The sequence below is a fragment of the Cherax quadricarinatus genome, chromosome 30, assembly GCF_038502225.1.
Source record: "Cherax quadricarinatus isolate ZL_2023a chromosome 30, ASM3850222v1, whole genome shotgun sequence".
In the NCBI taxonomy this organism is placed as follows: Eukaryota; Metazoa; Arthropoda; class Malacostraca; order Decapoda; family Parastacidae; genus Cherax; species Cherax quadricarinatus.
In genome coordinates, this window is record NC_091321.1 from 27,340,667 (window position 1) to 27,359,942 (window position 19,276).

At 38.2% G+C, this 19,276-nt stretch overlaps 1 protein-coding gene across 4 annotated transcripts in view; it reads left to right on the top strand.

Annotated features, from left to right (window-relative positions):
• The first annotated feature begins 212 nt into the window (after positions 1-212).
• LOC128692770 (uncharacterized) overlaps positions 213-19,276 on the top strand; it is a 91,263-nt gene continuing 72,199 nt past the window's right edge. Inside the window, exons 1-3 of one of the 4 annotated variants that reach the window (XM_070090044.1) lie at positions 220-360; positions 1,145-1,315; positions 9,725-10,222. In XM_070090044.1, the coding sequence (XP_069946145.1) occupies positions 358-360; positions 1,145-1,315; positions 9,725-10,222 (672 nt within the window). In that variant the 5' untranslated portion in view covers positions 220-357. Of the gene's footprint in view, positions 446-1,144; positions 1,316-9,724; positions 10,223-19,276 lie in introns of all 4 variants that reach the window. The other 3 variants (XM_053782127.2, XM_053782128.2, XM_053782129.2) reach the window with 3 other exon arrangements.

Consider the following 19,276-nt stretch of genomic DNA (forward strand, 5'->3'; position numbering starts at 1 on the left):
TGAAAGGACTAATGATGCAGTTCCCTGTGAGTAATGGCTGTATCCCTCATCTTCTGCCATCTACACATAATTTTTGAGGTCCCGCAAATTTCCTGCCCTAATTCTTCAATAGGGGACATTAACACGGGTTCCTATTACAAATTCAGGCTGAAAAAGCCCAATTTGCCCACGATAGGTTATGATAGGTTCTCTACACATATGCTGTTATGTATGATAATCTATGTAACTGTATTTGTGTATTCCTGAATAAACTTGCTTAGTCATGTTCCTTCCACTTTGGACGAGGTTTGTTCCCCGGTGCCAGGGTTCATTACGGCGTCAACTGTCAGTGGCCCTATACACCCCAGCAACAACAAGATGGTACAGTTACACAAATACAGTTACATAGATTATCATACATAACAGCACATGTGTAGAGAACCAATGATAACCCAGTAGGATATAGGTAATAATAGCATAGTATATAAATCTGCAGTATAACCATATAGTTTTGATTTAAATTTATTTCCAGAACTCTTGATATGCTTTACTGTTACTTTATTTTTTTTTTTTTTTTTTTTAATTTTGATCTTGTTTATGACTAGTGATTTTCTCTTTCGTGGTTCTGAATATTGTTAATTAATTTTGTGTACTAGCTTAAGTCTTGCCCAAAACTGACTATGAGCTATGTAAAAATGTTACTATGTATTTATACCTGGGTTATGTGGATTATGTTGGAAACAGAGATTTATATTAGATGAAAGTGAAGTCTCACTCTCCCTCAATCAGAATTCAGAATTTAATTAAATTTGAATAACGTAGAAAATAACTTCACTTATATACAGTATAGAAGTTCAAAGTTTTGTAAATTTTAGACATCCCTATCAGTGCATTATTCTGAACATAATACTACTAGTATTATTGTACAGCCTTACTATGATGGAATGATGACTGAATAAACACCTCCCACAGTTGCCCTGCTTGATTTTATTAAATAAATTTTCTTATATGTTTAATTTATTTGTTCATTGTACAGTATTTAGGAAAGAGAAAAGTCCTTTGTGGTCTCAAATAAAAGACAGACTGTTATAGTCTCTTTTTCACTTGAATTTATTTTATAAAGATTTTGCAAGTAGTACTGTACTTTAATGTGTGCTGTTAGCAGGTGATGGAGAAGTATGACACAGATACGATGCCTCAGCATCAGCAGTGGACATGGCAACAGTTGTCCCCACAAAACCTTGACCATCGAGTTCAAATTCCAACTGCTATCACACTGCACCGCTTAGTGCCCAAAACTCCAACCACGGCTGCAGCATCTAAGCATAAACTCAGAGTAAGGATAATTTATGATGTGGGCACTGTATTTAGGTGTACAGTTGAACCTTGGCTATTACTATCCATATGTATCCATTCTTTACCACTTGTAGAGTAGATGACCTATACTTGATCTTCGTATATGGCTGAGGTCCCTCCACCCAGGACCCATGTGCACTGGCATGCTTTACATGTGGCCAGTTTTGAGGACTCTTCAGTCCCCCCATCCTTCCTCAGTCTCCCCCATCCTGCAACCAGGCCTAAGGCCAGGCTTCCCTGCTAACTGCCTGGTCAACCAGGTTGTTTGTGCTAGTGATCTGCTGGCCCACTTAGCCATCTGATCCAGCACTTTTAGAAAGAAGTTGTTCAGATTCATGAGGCCTTCTACAGTGGAACCCCGAATATTGGCCACTGCGGGTATCGGCCAAATCGTATTTAGGCCGGTTTTTGGGTCAAAATTTTGCTCTGTGTTTTAGCCGGTGCCTTGTAAGTCGGCTGTATTAGATGTGTCAGCCTGCCTCCCGCCAGGACGCTGTGCGTAGGTGAGTCAGTCTCTCTGTGTCCCTTGGTGCGTGAGAATATACTCCGCGCATTCATCCAAACATTTCTTTAAAACCCATTGGTTTTTTGTGCTTGTTTATTAAGTGCAACTGTGAAATAAGCCACCAGGGGCCCAAAGAAAGTTCAGAGTGCCAGCCCTTTGGTAAAGAGAGAAACATGATAGAATTGAGGAAAGAAATTGTAGAAAAATATGAGAGTGGTGTGCATGTGCTCCAGCTTGCCAAGATGTATGGCAAAAACAAATCGACAATCACTTCTATCCTGGCAAAGAAAGAACAAATCAAGGAAGCTGATACGGCAAAAGGGGTAAACATGTTAATGAAAAAGACATCGCAAACAATGGAAGATGTGGAGAAGTTGTTGTTGTTATGGATCAGCAAAAAACAGTTAGCGGGAGACAGTGTTTCAGAAATGATCATTTGTGAAAAGGCAAGGCAGTTGCATGCAGATCTTGTAAAGAAAATGTCTCGAACTAGTGCTGATGTTAGTGAATTTAAGGCCAGCAGAGGCTGGTTTGACAGATTTAAGAAGCATAGTGGCATATACAGTGTTGTAAGGCATGGTGAGGCTGCAAGTTCAGACAAACATGCAGCTGAAAAATTTGTGCAGGAATTCAAAGGGTACATAGAGACTGAAGGATTCCACTCAAGGATTGCCACTCAAGTGCCTGGTAATAGACGATGCTCCTGCTCATTCTCCCCAAACTTGGTAGACCAATTGTCTAGGGGTTTCAGTTTTATAACAGTGAAGTTCTTGCCTTCTAACACCACTCCTCTCATCAGCCCAAGGACCACCAGGTCATTTCTAACTTGAAAAAAACTACACAAAAGCAGTGTTTCAAAGGTGGTTTGAAGTGATCTTGGACACTGAATTGACCCTAAGAGAGTTCTGGAGGAATCACTTAAATATCTACAACTGCATAAGCTTTGTAGGTAAGGTTTGGCAGGGAGTGACTTCCAGGACTTTGAACAATTCTTAGAGAAAATTGTGGCCAGAATGTGTCCTCCAGAAGGATTTTGAAGGGTTTCAGACTGACCCTGAGGACCCTATGCCTGTTGTGGAATCTATTGTGTCTTTGGGGAAGTTCATGGGGTTGGATGTAAGTGGCAAGGATGTGGAAGAGTTGGTGGAGGACCACAGGGAAGAGCTAACCACTGAAGAGCTGCAACATCTTCAACTGGAACAGCAGCAGACCACAGCTGAGGAACTTGCTTCAGAGGAGGAAGAGAGAGGGAAGGAGGTGCCTTCTTCAGAGATTAAGGAGATTTGTGCAGTGTGGAGTAGGGTGCAAGCTTTTGCTAAAAAATATCACCCTGACCAAGCTGAAACAAGCCATATCTGCAACATGTTCAGTGACAAAATCTTGGCCCACTTCAGGCAAATCTTGAAGAGGCACCAGAAACGGACCTCTCTGGACAGTTTTTTTGTGCGACAAGGTCCAGTGACACTCAAGCTGGTCCTAGTGCCATTATTTATTTATTTATTTATTTATTTATTTAATGTCTTTGCTAACAGTACATTGAGATTATGTATATACAATAGTGGGTTGCAATGCAAAGAGAGCCTCTATTATGCCTAGGCATTATGGGCCAACTTAACATTATTAGCTTACATTCTACTTAATACTAAGGAGTATTATATCATAGTTGTACAGTAGGAAAGTAATTATTTCATAGTTGTACAGTAGAATATTAATTATAAATGAATGAAAATTTGTATAATACAAAGATAAACGTACGTATTTATATTCTAAAATGCTTTTGTGAAAAACAATGATTCAATTATATTCCTGTCAACAATGGATAAAAGGTTCAATGTGATTGTTTCAGTTATGATGTGGGAGTACATAGGTGAGTAAGTGTGTACTGAGTATTTAGCATTTAGTCTAGGGTGATTAAGTGGCTTTTGAGAAGAGTCTTAAATTGATTTTCAGACTGGGTTACTTTAATATCTTCTGGTAATGAATTCCATATTTTGGGGCCCTTTATGTGCATAGAGTTTTTACACAGTGTGATATGGACACGAGGTATATCAAAAAGAGATCTGTGTCTTGTGTTGTGGTCGTGTGTCCTGTTTAGGTTGGTGAGGAAAAGTTTGAGTGGGGGGTTTATATTTGCATGTATTGTTCTGTGTATGTAGTAGGCACATGAATAAGTATGGATGTTCTTAATGGTAAGTAGATTCAGACTTTTGAAAATTGGTGGAGTATGCTGGCAGGAGTGGGAATTTGTTATCATTCTTATTGCTGCAAAGAATGGAAGTAACCCCAGATAGAGCTTTGATACCTGAAGTCATTATGGAGGGGGATTTCCCTTCCAAACAATAACCTCTCCTCCTCCCTCTCCCCTCCTCCTCCCTCTCCCCTCCTCCTCCCTCTCCCCTCCTCCTCCCTCTCCCCTCCTCCTCCTCCTCTCCCCTCCTCCCTGTCTTACATACACCAACAAGTCTTCAATACAGGTATGTAATACTGATTTAAATGTTCATTTATATATAATTGTCATTGTTTTGTGTATGTAAAACTATAGTTAAACTTTACAAAATGTATTTTTTATTATTTTTGGGTGTCTGGAACAGATTAATTGTCTTTACATTAATGCCTATGGGAAATATTGCTTCAAATTTAGGCCTTTCAGATTTAGGCTGACCTTCTGGAATGGATTACGGCCGATATTCAGGGTTCCACTGTATCTTCTTCTGGTAGTATTTCTGATATCTGCTGGTAGTGCAGGATGTTGAAAGTTTTTGGCCACTGATTTTGACAATATTCTCTAATAGTACCCATGGCATCCCTGCTCTTCACTAGGTTAATTCTGCACTTTCTCTTACATCTTTAATTCCATTTGCTTGTTATAGAAGTGTGCAGGTTAGAGACCAGTCCCTCAAATTCCTTCCATGTATATATTATTAGGATTCTTTTTTTTTCTTCTTCTTCATTCCAGAGAGAACAATCCAAGTGGTATGAGGCATTCCCAGTAGGTTAGGTGTTTTATTGATTTTGTTCAGATGGTATATGACTTATATATATTTTCCAGCTCTCTCCTGATTTGAAAGGCATTGTGAGTGCAGAGGAGTATTCAAGTCATGGGAGTGCAAGTAACTCAAAAAGTACCATCATTGGCATTGCTTCTCTTGTTTTGAAAGCTATTAATTTACTGTCATTTTTCTGGCCATTTCTTCATCTGCCTTAGTGTTTTCTAGATGACAATTATTTACATTGTATGATATGATCTGCCTGCTACTATGCTCATTTTCAGGCCTTCATTCCTCTATACTTAAGCAGTTTAAATTTATCATCTTTAAACATCATGTTACAGTGGAACCTCTACTTGCGAGTGCATCCACGTACGAGTTTTTCCAAATACGAGCAGTTGATGGGTTGATTTTTTGCATCCATGTGCTAGGAAAACTTTCATAAGCGAACAGACCTCAAGGGAGGTTCCTTGACGCTGGTGAGGGGCTCTTGCTCTTCATCTAGGGAATTGTATCTCATTTGTTTGTTGGACTATCTTATTGAAACTTGGGCAATGTATGATGGAAAGATGCTTCTTAACGTACACCAAAAATGAAAAAAATTGGAGCATAAACAATGGAGTTCACTTCTCAGCAATTAGCCACCCCTTAGTGGTATTTTCGTATGGTTTTTATGGTTGTATTCTCGTTTTTTGGGCCTCATTTGATAAATGGAAGATATTTTACAGAAATAGATATGATTTTGATTGCCTTCACGATGAAAAGTACCTTGAAATTGAGCTCAGCGAGGAAGAAATGCTCGTTTGCTTGACTATGTTCAAGAGTAAACAAATGACATCATTGTCCTTTCTAGTATGCAGTCGTATTTATACAATTACTGTTGCAATAAGGCATAACAGTAAATTTTTTGTGTGAATAAAAATTACAAATTATTTATATTGTAATAATAATAATAATAATAATAATATGTATAATAATAATAATACATATAATAATACTATAATAATACTATAATAATATAATACAGTATAATAATAATAATAATAATAATAATGATATAATACGTATAATAAAAATACATATATAATAATGTACTACATATTAATTATAATAATAGCTTCAAAAGGCCGTCACTAGATGGCAGTGTTTACCACAACAAAGAGGGAGCGGTTGTGGCCGCCTCCACCTGTTACATAATGACATATTTTATTCATTCTAGAGTATATATCAGGTTTCTATGTTATTTATATAGTTTATTATTTCATATTAGATGAACTGTGATAGATAAATAAGCCGTAGAGTTGATGATAGCGAAATATTCAAGGAGTACGGTATTTTGTCCTGTCTCCAGACAAACTCTCATTGGCCGCCGCCACACTCATAATGACATATTTTATTCATTCTAGAGTATATGTTATTTATATTGTTTGTTATGTCATATTAGATGTTTTGTGATAGATAAATAAGCCATATAGATGATATTAGCGAAATTATTCATGAAGTATTTCGTCCTGTCTCTAGACAAACTGTTGTCCACCACCGACACCGCCCATACCACTGCATGAATTACCTATTTTATTCATTTTAGAGTATATATCAGGTTTATGTGTTATTTATAGTGTTTATGTCATATTAGATCAAGTGAGGTAGATAAATAATCCGTAAAGTTGATATTAGCAAAATTATTGAAGTACAGAATTCCACTGGAATGGATTAATTGCATTTCAGTTAATTTAAATGAGAAGAATTGTGTCTGCAAATGAGCAAATCCAGTTGCGAGCAAGTTCATGGAATGGATTAAACTCACAAGCAGAGGTTCCACTGTATTTTCATTTGCTTGTTGGAAGACACTGATATCTGTTTAGTAATATTTTTCCTTCTGCTGAGGTTACTTTCATACTTTGGTATTTTCTACAAAAGATGATGCAAAGATATGGTTAGTGTACTCGTCTGTCTGCTGTGAGGATGAGAAATAGTAATTGTGTGAAGACCATGCCTTGGGCTACTGAACATTTTACTTTGCTGAAACTAGAATTTGTTTTGTTTACTACCAGTCTTTGTTGTCTGTTTATCAAAAATTTGAGCATCTATGTATAGTTTTGTATTATTAGTTTTATTCATAGATTAAGTCTGCTTGACATGCTATGCATAACTATGGGCTTTACCTTGTAAGAAATATACATTGTTAACCTACTATTGTAACTCTAATGTATCTTCTCAGGAAATAAAAGTTATCATTATTATTATTATTAAAGAATGACAAACACATTTCTGGGAGTGGTTCAATGAACTATGTAAAGTGCCTCATTTCCTTGTCAGTTGCCCCTAGCCTTGTGTGATGAGTAGTAATTCAGCTTGCTCTTGGGAAAGTATAATAGGGAGGATCATTCTGGTAAATTATGTTTTCCAGAAGTGTTTTATCAGAACCAACTCCCAGAAATATTCTACTGTATATACTTGACATTGAAATAGCATTATCTACTGTATATGTTCATTGAATAGATAAAAACTGAAATACAGTAGGGCCCCACTTATACGGTGGGTTAGGTTCCAGGCTGTCGCCGAAAAGCAGATATCGCCGGAAGGCAGAATGCCATTTTTTTTCCATGTATAAATGCACATAAATGCCAGACAACAAGTTTACACTAAATTATATTAAGTTAGTAATAGAACTAGGCATTAAAAACGCACAAAGTAAAATACATTCACAGTACATTCATTACTTATCTTAAAGTATTTGTAATCTTAATGTAGGGAGAGAGGTGAGTAGCACTTATTTGTAGGAAGTCAGGTGCAGGTAGCCCAGGTGTAGGTAGCCTTGGCTCCCTGTCTCATACTTAATATACGATTTTTAAAACATCCCAGAGAGGTAAAATACACATACAGTACACTCATTATTTACCTTAAAATATGTGTAGTCTTAATATAGGAAGAGAGGTGAGTAGTATTTATTTGTAGGAAGTCAGTGTAGGTAGCCAGTAGGTGTAGCCTGCCTGGGCTACACCTACTGGCTACCTACACTGTGGCCCAGAGCCATATTATTAACATCGACATACCTTGTTCACTGAATTTAATCATTTCTAACAACTACCTTTAGATGCCATCATAAACGAAGGGAGAAGTAATGAATAATTCATGCCGAAAATTGTAAACAAAAGCGAAGTGGGGGAGTGGCTGGGCCAAACACAGATTCATACACGTTTTCTCTGATGGCTGAGCAGAGAAAACGTAATGTTGTCCCTCCACCCGGCTACCACACAGCTCTACAAGTATTATTATCAGAGCACATATAAAATATGCAATAAATGCCAAACAACAAGTTTACACTAACTTCTATTAAGTTAGCAATATTATTATTATTATAATCAAGGGGGAAGCGCTAAACCCATAGGATTATACAGCGCCTGGGGGGGGGGGATGTGGAAGGCATTCAGGCTTAATTCTGGGAACTGGAGCACAGATCCAATTCCCTAAATCAAGAGCCCCTCACCAACATCAAAGTTAGCAATAGAAATAGGCATTAAAAACACAATAAAAGGTAAGATACACACAGAGTACACTTATTACTTACCTTAAAAATATTAATATTAATGTGTGAGAAGTGAGTGGCAGGGTGTTTATTAAATAAAATCAGAATGGCACACCATCATCCTCTAACTTGGCACCTAAAGCAAGGGGCTTACAACTTCTCTTTTTATCACAGCTAACCTTAGACACCATCGTCAATGAGAGCCAACTAGTTAACGAAAGAGTAAACGAGAGAGAGAATGAGATACAGAGTTGAGACAATGTAAGAACACAAACTGAACAGGTAGTGGGCGATCACTTGGTCAGGCAAAATAAATGTGTATTAATATGTGTCTACTTTTAGTTCATTCACGTCCATTTGTAAGAGTTTGTAAAACATTTGCCTCAATATTTTTTTATTTTAATAATAATTACCTCACAATACATATACTTTTATATTGTGTACAAGTTGTACAAGTTAGTACAGAATAAACAAACAGCAACACACCATTTTTAGAGTGAATGAAGATAATAATAATAATAATAATAATAATAATAATAATAATAATAATAATATTATTATTATAATAATAAAAAGCACTAAACCCACAAGGGTTGTGAATTGCTATATATAGAGTAAAGGCATATGAAAAGAATATTTTAATACAGTTATCCTCCAGTTTGACTAGAGAAAACATAATTCTTCTGACACTACCTACACAGCCGCTTTGTAAACAAATCTCATATTTACGTCAATTTTTATTTTGTGAGTGTATGTATCATGTTTATATGCTATGTAATGGGTTTCATATATAATTTTGAGGAAAATATCATAGATGGATTAATAAAACTGCCTATAATAATGTAAAATAAGACATTTAGTGTGCCCAAGAGTGATTATTATTACGTAGTATTGGCGTCATGAGTAGAGAGAGACTTAGCGATTTTAATGTGTACCTGCACACCAGCACAATGTGTAAGTATATTTAGGTACAGGTACACATAAGTATAATTATCAGAGTACATATAAAATACATAGTAGCTTTAAAACACTTGAAATTTTGGAAAATTTCCTGACATAATAGATGTGGTCAGGGACAATGTAAACAAACCGGGTGGGGGCGCCATATTTGAAAGACCGCTTGCCGTATAGCAAATTTTGGTCATAATTTGACATCGTCATATTAGCAGAACGCCATAAGGCGAAACGCCGTAAAGCGGGGCCCTACTGTATTTATGTTGTATACAGTAAATTTAATTTAGTTGAAAAAGTATTTTTTTTTCAGGGCCACATACTCAAGAAAAATTTATTGTCTTGTATTCACTGAAAGATTTTGAATAATTTTCAACTTTAATATATTTTTGTGTTGATGTTTTGTTTTGCTTTCAGCACTTTAAACCTGAAGAAGTCTTGAAAGCTCAGCTGAAAGCCAAATACAAGTTACTGGAAGCCAGGCTGGGGCAGGAAAACCCTGCACCTCCTCCTTCAAGTTATCAACATGACACACAAGATCAAACACTAAGTACAGCCCCCACAGGAAGAGAAAATTTACCACCAGAACAATGTGAGCGCAGTGCTGATGTCTTCACAAGGTTAAGCAAAACTGGAGATAAGAAATCCACCAAACACCTGGAAACTACAAAGAAAGCTGGGGCAGTAAAACCTTCATCCCTTCACCGAGGGATTGGAGAGTCCAGTCTTCGTATTCGTCAAGTTACACGACTGGTTGCTCAGATATCTAATAGTGTGAAAGAATTAGAAAGTCTTCAAAAGCAAATTCATACACAAAGAAATTTTATAACACCGTTTGATAATGAATTAAAGAAAAGACGCTGGGAAGAATTTCTTCATTCTGCTGGGCGTTCATTATTTTCCTTGAAACGAGAGGTTAGAAATTATTTCTTAACTTTTTCATATACAGTGGAACCTCTACTTAAGAGTTTAATCCTTTCCGTGACCTTGCTTGCATCTTGATTTGCTCGTTTGTTGAGTCAATTTTCCTCATGTAAATGAATTAAAATGGAATTAATCCGTCCCAGTGGCATTCCAGGCACAACAAAATACTCCTTCAATATTTTGCCAATATCAACCCTACAACTTATTTATCTATCTAAATTTATCTAATATGACATAATAAACAATATAAATAACACAGAAACCTGATATATACTCTAGAATGAATAAAACACAGTGGACCCTCGGTTTTCGTGTTTATTCCATTCCAGAGCCATCAGCCAAAACTGAAATTGGCCAAAACCAAAACCATTTTCCCCCTTAGAAATAATGTAAATGAAATTAATCCTTTCCAGACACCCAGAAGTATAAGTAAGTAAGTATACACAAATACACCTACCATCTGACTTATGACCGAGTTTGGTTCCGAGAAACCAGTCGTAAGTCGAAATGGTCGTAAGTCGAACTTTACTACTGAATATCAACAAAACATTTTTGTAATGACTTTATTTTATTGTTTTATTTTGGTATTTCATGTTTTACTTTACTTTTTATGCTGTTAGTACTGTATTTTATACTGTAAGGTTTAGGATAAACACTGTGTACAACACAAATAGTTGTTTATTTTCCAGAAATTTGGCATAAAAAACACGGTTCTAAGTCGAGTGGTCGTAAGTCAAGCAGGTCGTAAGTCGGATGGTAGGTGTACAGTTACATAGAATTATCATACATAGCAGCATATGTGTAGAGAACCTAGGATAACCCAAAAAAGTCAGACAGAGTGACTTATTTCCATTGGGGTCCTTTTACCTTATTACTATAATATAGAGGTTATAATATTTTATTATTATTCTACAATGAAGATAACATCTTATTATCATACTAAAAAGACTATCTACTACACGAGGGTCATTAAGACTATCTACAATACGAGGGTCATTACTAGGAATAAGGTAAAATTTACACGTATGTTAGCTAAAAAATAGAAAATCATTCCCCTCCCTTTCTGTAGCAACAAAAAAAAATTTTTTTTTTACATTAACCCTTAAACGGTCCAAACAGATCGACGTTCAGATTCGTAGTGCTCCAACAGTAGATCTACTTTTTTTTTGCATATTTTCAAATATAACAAAAAAAAAAGTAGATAAAAGTTTTTTTACACGTTTTCAAATGTAAAACAAAAATGAATATCTACATTTTTTACATACTTTCAGATGTTGAAAAAATGTATATATACGTTTGGACCATTTAAGGGTTAAAGATAGTTACATGGACAAAAGAATGAACATTACACATGACACTTACCATTATTGAAGGCTGTTGGTGCTGGAAGGAACACAAGGAGGAGGGGAGAGGGAAGAGAGGTTATTCTTTGGAAGGGGAATCCCCCTCCATAAGGACTCAAGGTACCAAGTCTTTATCTGGGGTCACTTCCCTCCTTTGTTTTTTAATGCCACTAGGACCAGCTTGGGAGTCACTGGACCCCTGTTGCACAAAATATCTGTCCAGATAGGTCTGTTTCTGGCGTCTCTTTAACCCTTTGACTGTCGCAACCCCAAATCCTGAAGTGTGTCTTGGTGTCAAAAAATATTAAAAAAAAAAAGAAAAAAATTATTTTTTCTTATGAAAATGTTGAGATTAATTTTCTGATTGTTTTAAGCCCCCCCCCCCAAAAAAAAATGCAATCGGTACTTACCGAGATATAGAGGCGTAAAGTTGGCAGAAAATGAGCCGCGTATGGCAACAGCGGTGAATGCCGCTTACCTGGTAAACTTTGGTTTACTTGCATTCGAAGGTTTCTTTTTTTTTTTTCACTATTTTATTTTTTCACATAACTTATGTGACCTGTGAGACCAAAGTACTGTACAGTGTTCATATACATGTATACAATCGTTGAATGTAACATAATTATAGCAAAAACACTGGTATCATCATATTGTTTACAAAACTTGTTTACACAAACAATATAAAAAAATGTGTATTACTATTGTTCTATAATATATATACATATGTACAATCACTGTACATGATGGCTGTATTCCACTTTGTATTCCATCAAAGTGATGGGGATTGGGAACAAAATTGTCACCTTGCTGCCAATCCCAGATGTGGTCTGCTGGTGGGTACTGGATATTTACAGGTAGTTGCAGTTGTGTAGGTTGTGGAAGTGTGGGGGTGGTTGTGGCTGTGCTGAGTTAGCAGTGTGGGTAGTAGCATGGCCCGCTGCTGGTGCCACATGACTCATGTCGCCACCGCCACCACCTGCTGCCCCACGCACATTATTCATCCCCATTGTAACAATATCATCATCTTCACTATCAGTTCATGGTGTAGGGCCACAGGATGTACTCCGAGATTTACTCCTTCCACTTGGAACAGCATATGGCACACTACCAGAACGCATGCTGCATTGTACATACTGCCACTTCACTGGAGAATATTCACCTTCACTGTCGCAACTGCTTCCAATAGCTTCCACTGTCGCAACTGCTTCCAATAGCTTCCACTGTCGCAACTGCTTCCAATAGCTTGGAAATCACTATCACTATCACTTTCACTGCTCACATCTAAGTCTTGTACACAGGAAAATAGTTTCCTGTTTCGTCCTGGTACAGGTGAACGTGAATGAGATGGCCCAGCACCAGAGGTGGAAGGTCATGGGTCATCTGGATTTTCATCACTAATTACATTATCCTGGGCACTGCTTTTGGTCATACTCTCTCCAAAACCATGAAATTCACTTTCACTGGCACTTGCATCACTGTTAGAGTTATCACATGGGAACAAAAGACCTCCAATCCGCAGAGGAGTGAGTTCCTTCTTACCGCGAGGCATGGTGAAAATGGACTACCAAGACACCCACCACGTAGACCCATTCTCTCACATGTAGGTTTACCAGCTTTCTCCCGCTTGATTTGAAACTGCTAGAATTTATTCATATTAATACATCAAACACGGTGGCTCATGAGACGTGCATATATAAGTGAACCAGTCAAAGGGTTAAGATTTGCCTAAAATGGGACATGGCATTGTCATTATAAAAGTCACCAGCATGGATTGCAACAACTTTCTCAGGGTGATGTTCCTCTACAAATGAATGCACTTTAGTCCACATTGCACAAACCTCCTTAATCTTTGAAGATGGCACCTTCTTCCATCTCTCTTCCTCCTCCTCTGAAGCAATTTCCTCAGCTGTGGTCTGTTGCTGTTGCAGATGAAGCTCTTGCAGCTCATCAGTGGTTAGCTCTTCATTGTGGTCCTCCACCAACTCTTACACATCCTGGCCACTCACATCCAACCCCATGGAATTTCCCAGTGCCACAATTGATTGCACAACAAGTGTAGGGTCGGCAGGGCCAGCCTCAAACCCTTCAAAATCCTTCTTTTGGACACACACTGGCCACAATTTTCCTAAAGCAGATTTCATCATCCTGGAAATCACTCCCTGCCTATGCAGTGGAAGATATTGAAGTGATTCTTCCAGAACTCTCTTAGGGTCAATTCAGAGTCCAAAGTTATGTCAAAGAACCTTTGAAACATTGCTTTGGTGTACAGTTTTTTGAAGTTTGCAATGATCTGCTGGCCCATGGGCTGGATGAGAGGAGTGGTGTTAGGAGGCAAGAACTTCACTGTTACAAAACTGAATTCCTTATACAATTGGTCTTCCAAGTCTGGAGGATGAGCAGGAGCATTGTCCATTAACAGGAGGCACTGGAGTGGCAATTTATTATCCAGGATGTATTTCTTCACACTCGGGCCAAACACTTCATTGAACCATTCCAGGAAAATTTCCCTCATGACCCATGCCCTACTGTTAGCCTTCCACATCACACACAATTTACTTTTGACAACACTGTTTTTCTTGAACACACTGGGATTTTCAGAGTGATACACCAGTAAAGGCTTCACTTAGAAATCCCCACTAGCATTACCACACAACAAGAGAGTTAGCCTGTCTTTCATAGGTTTGAGTCCTGGGAGTGCCTTTCCCTCCTGCGTAATGTAGGTCCTTTTTGCTATTTTCTTCCAAAACAGGCCTGTTTCACCACAAGTGAACACTTGTTGGGGTAGGAATTTTTCAGCTTCTACATAACATTTGAATTCTGCACAAATTTTTCAGCTGCTTGTTTGAACTGGCACCCTCACCATGCCTTACAACACTGTGTAAGCTACTTCACTTCTTGAATTTTTCAAACCAGCCTTTGCTGGCCTTGAATTCACCTACATCAGCACTTGTTTCAGGCAGTTTTTTTATGAGATCGTCATGCAACTGCCTTGCCTTTTCACAAATTATAGACTGCACAGCACTATCTCCTGCAAACTCTTTCTGTCTGATCCACACCAACAACAATTTCTCCACTCAATTGTTTGGGATCTCTGTTTGGTTATCGCATTCACCCCTTTCACAACATCAGCTTCCATGATTTCTTTTCTCTTTGCCACAATGGAGCTGATTGTTGATGGCGACTTCCTGTGCATCCTGCCGAGTTCAGCAATGTGTATGCCACTATCATATTTTCTTAGGATTTCTTTTTTCAGTTCTATGGTGTTCCTCACTTTCTTTACCGAAGCACTGGCACTAGGAGCTTTCTTTGGGGCCATGGTTGCTTATTTAGCAGTCACAATAAACAAGTAGCAAAAACAATGGATTACGTATTACGAAATGTTTTGTATGACCTGGCAGGATATGTTCACTCACTGAGAAACAACACTACACTGGCTGAGAATGGTGTAGGAGGCAGCTTTGTCTGCGTGCTGGACAGGTTCCGTATGATCAATGAAAACAGAGGTAATCAACGAAAACGGAACCAAGAAACTGACGAAAAAAGTCGGCAAAAACCGAAATTGGCAATAACGGAGATCAACGAGAACAGAGGATCCACTATATGTCATTATGTGACAGGTGGAGGATGTCAGAACTGGCAGCCTAACCGTGCCTTATCACACTGTGTATGCCACTATGATTCTTAACCCTTTGACTGTCGCAGGCCCCTTTCTGAAACTGTCATTCTATGTCGCCAAATATTCGAAAAAGAAAAATTATTTTTTCTTATGAAAATGTTAGGAATATTTTTCTGAGTATTTTAAGCCTAAAAAAATTTTTTGCCATCAGTACTTACCGAGATATAGAGCTGCAAAGTTTGCAGAAAGTGACGTGCGTACGGCAACAGTGGCAACTGCCGCCCACCCGGTATTCTTTTATTTACTCTAATTCAAAGGTTTCTTGCATTTTTCAATATTTTCCTTTTCCAAGTAACTTATGTGGCCTGTGAGACCAATGTAAGGTGCATTGTTCAAATATACACTCATTGTTTACAACACAATAACAGAACAAACTTTATCACTATTAGTTTGTGTATACACTTTGTTTGCACAAACAAACAATACAAAACAATGTTTATTACTATTGTTCCATAATATATAAACATATGTCCAGTCACTAAACATGTTCCTAGAACTGCTGCAGCTTGTGGAACTCTTTGAAACATGGGTATATGCAGAGGGGCACTTGACACTCCTCACACATAAAACGAGTGTCTCTGCGTGTTTGTGGGCGTTTTGTGGTATGTGTACATACATAACACCTCTTCTGAGCATTTTTCTTGGCAGTAGTAGGAGGCAGTTGTATGGGGTAGTGATCACCAGGCCTGAAACGAGATGACGTGTGTTGGTAATTTCGTGGGCGCTTGTCTATTGCAGGTGTTGCTCCTTGGTACTTTGCGATTATTTGTCTGATTACTGACAAGCAAAATTCACCATATTTTGGTGTTTTGTTGGTCTTCAACTTGTATATGTTATAAGCATTTAGCATAGAAATATCAACAAGATGGAAAAAAAGTTTTATATACCACTTATAACTCTTGCGTACACTGTCTGCAAACCCAATCTGCACGTCACATTTGTCCATTAAGCGCATATTGAGGTTGTAGTCCATGACAGCTGCAGGCTTTAGAATGGGTTCATTGGTCTCTCTGTTGTGCCTGCCACTGTGTGCCATTTTGTTTCGGTGAACTGATGTCAACAATGTGACATCACGTTTGTCATGCCACCAAAATGCCATGATGTCATTGGCAGCCAAGGCTTGCACCTCACCTCTGCAAGTGCCAGCGTCGAACCTTGGCATATGTTTACGATTACCATGCACTGTGCCACACACGTCTGTCAAGTTCACTCGCAAGAAATCACTGAGTAAGGGGCTTGTGTACCAGTTATCAGTAAATAACATATGCCCCTTACCAAGATATGGTTCCATCATTGTTTGAACCACATCACCAAAGATACCCAATAACTTCATGGTATCTCTCAAAGTATTACTGCAAGTGTACACAATGATATCCAAAACTAGACCACTTCTGCAATCACACAGTACAAATAGCTTTATACCAAAGCATTTCCTCTTGCTTGGTATATATTGCTTGAATGAGAGTCTTCCTTTGAATAAAATCAAAGACTCATCAATAACAAGCTTCCTGAAGGGATAAAAATACATGCAGCACTTTTGTTTCAGGTACATAAACATATTTCTGATCTTATATAAACACATTTTCTGATCTTATTCATACCCATCGTAACAATATCGTCATCTTCACTATCAGGTCGTGGTGTAGGGCCACGGAATGTGCTCCCAGAGTTTCTCCTTCCCCTTGGAATAACATATGAAACACTACCAGACCGCATGCTACGTCGTACATACTGCCACTTCACTGGGGAATATTCACCCTCACTGTCACTAGAACTGCTTTCAATGACCTTGAAATCACTATCACTATCACATTCACTGCTAACATCTGGGTGTTGTACACGGCCAAATAGTTTCCTCTTTCGTCCTGGTACAGGCGAACGTGAACGTGAACAAGCCGGCCCAGAACCAAAGGTGGAAGGTTGTGGGTCATTTGGGTTTTCATCACTAATTACGTTATCCTGGGCACTTTTTCCGGTAACACTCACTTCAAAACCCTGGAATTCACTGTCACTGACATTTTCATCGCTGTTAGAGCTATCACTTGGGAACAAAAGACCTCCAATCCGCCAAGGAGTGAGGAACTTCTTACTGAGAGGCATGGTGAAAATGGACTAACAAGATGGCGTTCCCACAATGCACCGCTGGGTCCCAAGATTTTTTTCACATGATGCACACCGACCACTGAGACCCATTCTTTCTCATGTAGGCCTACCAGGCCTTTCCCGCTTGATTTGAAGCCGCTAGAATTTGTGCGTATAAATACGTCAGAAACATTGGCTCGTAAGATGTATTTATACGGCGTAAACAGTCAGAGGGTTAAATATCTCAAACCAACCTTTGCTGGCCTTAACCCCTTCAGGGTCCAAGGCCAAAATCTGAAGTGGTGCTCCAGTGTCCCAAGAAATTTTGAAAAAAAAAATTATTTTTTCTTACAGAATTAAAGAGCATATTTTTGTGAAGGTAATAAGACAAAAAAAAAATTCTGATCAGTACTTACCGAGATACAGTGCCAAGAAGTTTGTCAAAAATGATGTGGTGGCGGCAACATCGACGAATTCCACATACGCGCATTACATTATTTAGCGGTTTTTTAAGTTTTTTCTTTTATTTTCTATTCCTACTAACATTTGGGGCCTGAGAGACCAATACTGTATATAATGTATATATATATTATATATATATATATATATTGGCAGTTTGGAGGGATATGTTGTGTATCTTTATACGTACAGTGGACCCCCGCATAACGATGGCATCACATAGCGATTTTTCCGCATACCGCTTACTTTTATCGCAAAATTTTTGCCGCGCATACCGATTAAAAACCCGCTCACCGATTTTCGTCCGAGACGCGTCCAATGTGCCCTCACATGTGCCGCCCGTCCCATTGTTTACCAGCCAGCCTCCGCGGTAACATCCAAGCATACACTCGGAATATTTCGTATTATTACAGTGTTTTCGGTGCTGTTTCTGGAAAATAAGTGACCATGGGCCCCAAGAAAGCTTCTAGTGCCAACCCTGTGGTAAAAAGGGTGAGAATTAGTATGGAAATTAAGAAAGATTTTGAAAGGTTTGGGGCTAACCCTGAGAAGCCTATGCCAGTTGTGGAATCCATTGTGCCTACTTCAAAGATTAAGGAAATGTGTGCACAGTGGGTTGAACTGCAAACCTTTATAGATGAAAATCACCCTGACACAGCTGTTGCAAGCCGTGCTGGTGACTATTTCAATGACAATGTTGTGGCCCATTTTAGACAAATCGTAAAGGAACGGGAGGTACAGAGCTCTATAGACAGATTTGTTGTGCGACAGAGGTCCAGTGACTCTCAAGCTGGTCCTAGTGGCATTAAAAGAAGAAGGGAAGTAACCCCGGAAAAGGACTTGCTACCTCAAGTCGTAATGGAAGGGGATTCCCCTTCTAAACAGTAAGAAGATAATGCTCTCCCCTCCTCCCATCCCATCAATCATCACCAGATCTTCAATAAAAGTAAGTGTCATGTAATTGTGCATGCCTTTTTCAGTTTGTGTGTATTAAAATTAACATTTCATGTGGTAAAAAAAAAATTTTTTCATACTTTTGGGCGTCTTGCACGGATTAATTTTATTTCCATTATTTCTTATGGGGAAAATTCATTCGCATAACGATTATTTCGCATAACAATTATCCCTCTTGCACGGATTAAAATCGTTAACCGGGGGTCCACTGTATATGCTTCTAAGCTGTTGTATTCTGAGCACCTCTGCAAAAGCAGTGATAATGTGTGAGTGTGGTGAAAGTGTTGAATGATGATGAAAGTATTTTCTTTTTGGGGATTTTCTTTCTTTTTTGGGTCACCCTGCCTCGGTGGGAGACGACCGACTTGTTGAAAAAAAAAAAAAAATAAATAAACTCACTGTATTGAACACAATAACCGCACTAAAGTTATTATCATATTATTGTTTACCACTGTTGTTTATTACAATAAACATGCATAAATCTTGTATAATACTAATGTTCTATCATATATTTACATATTTACAATCACT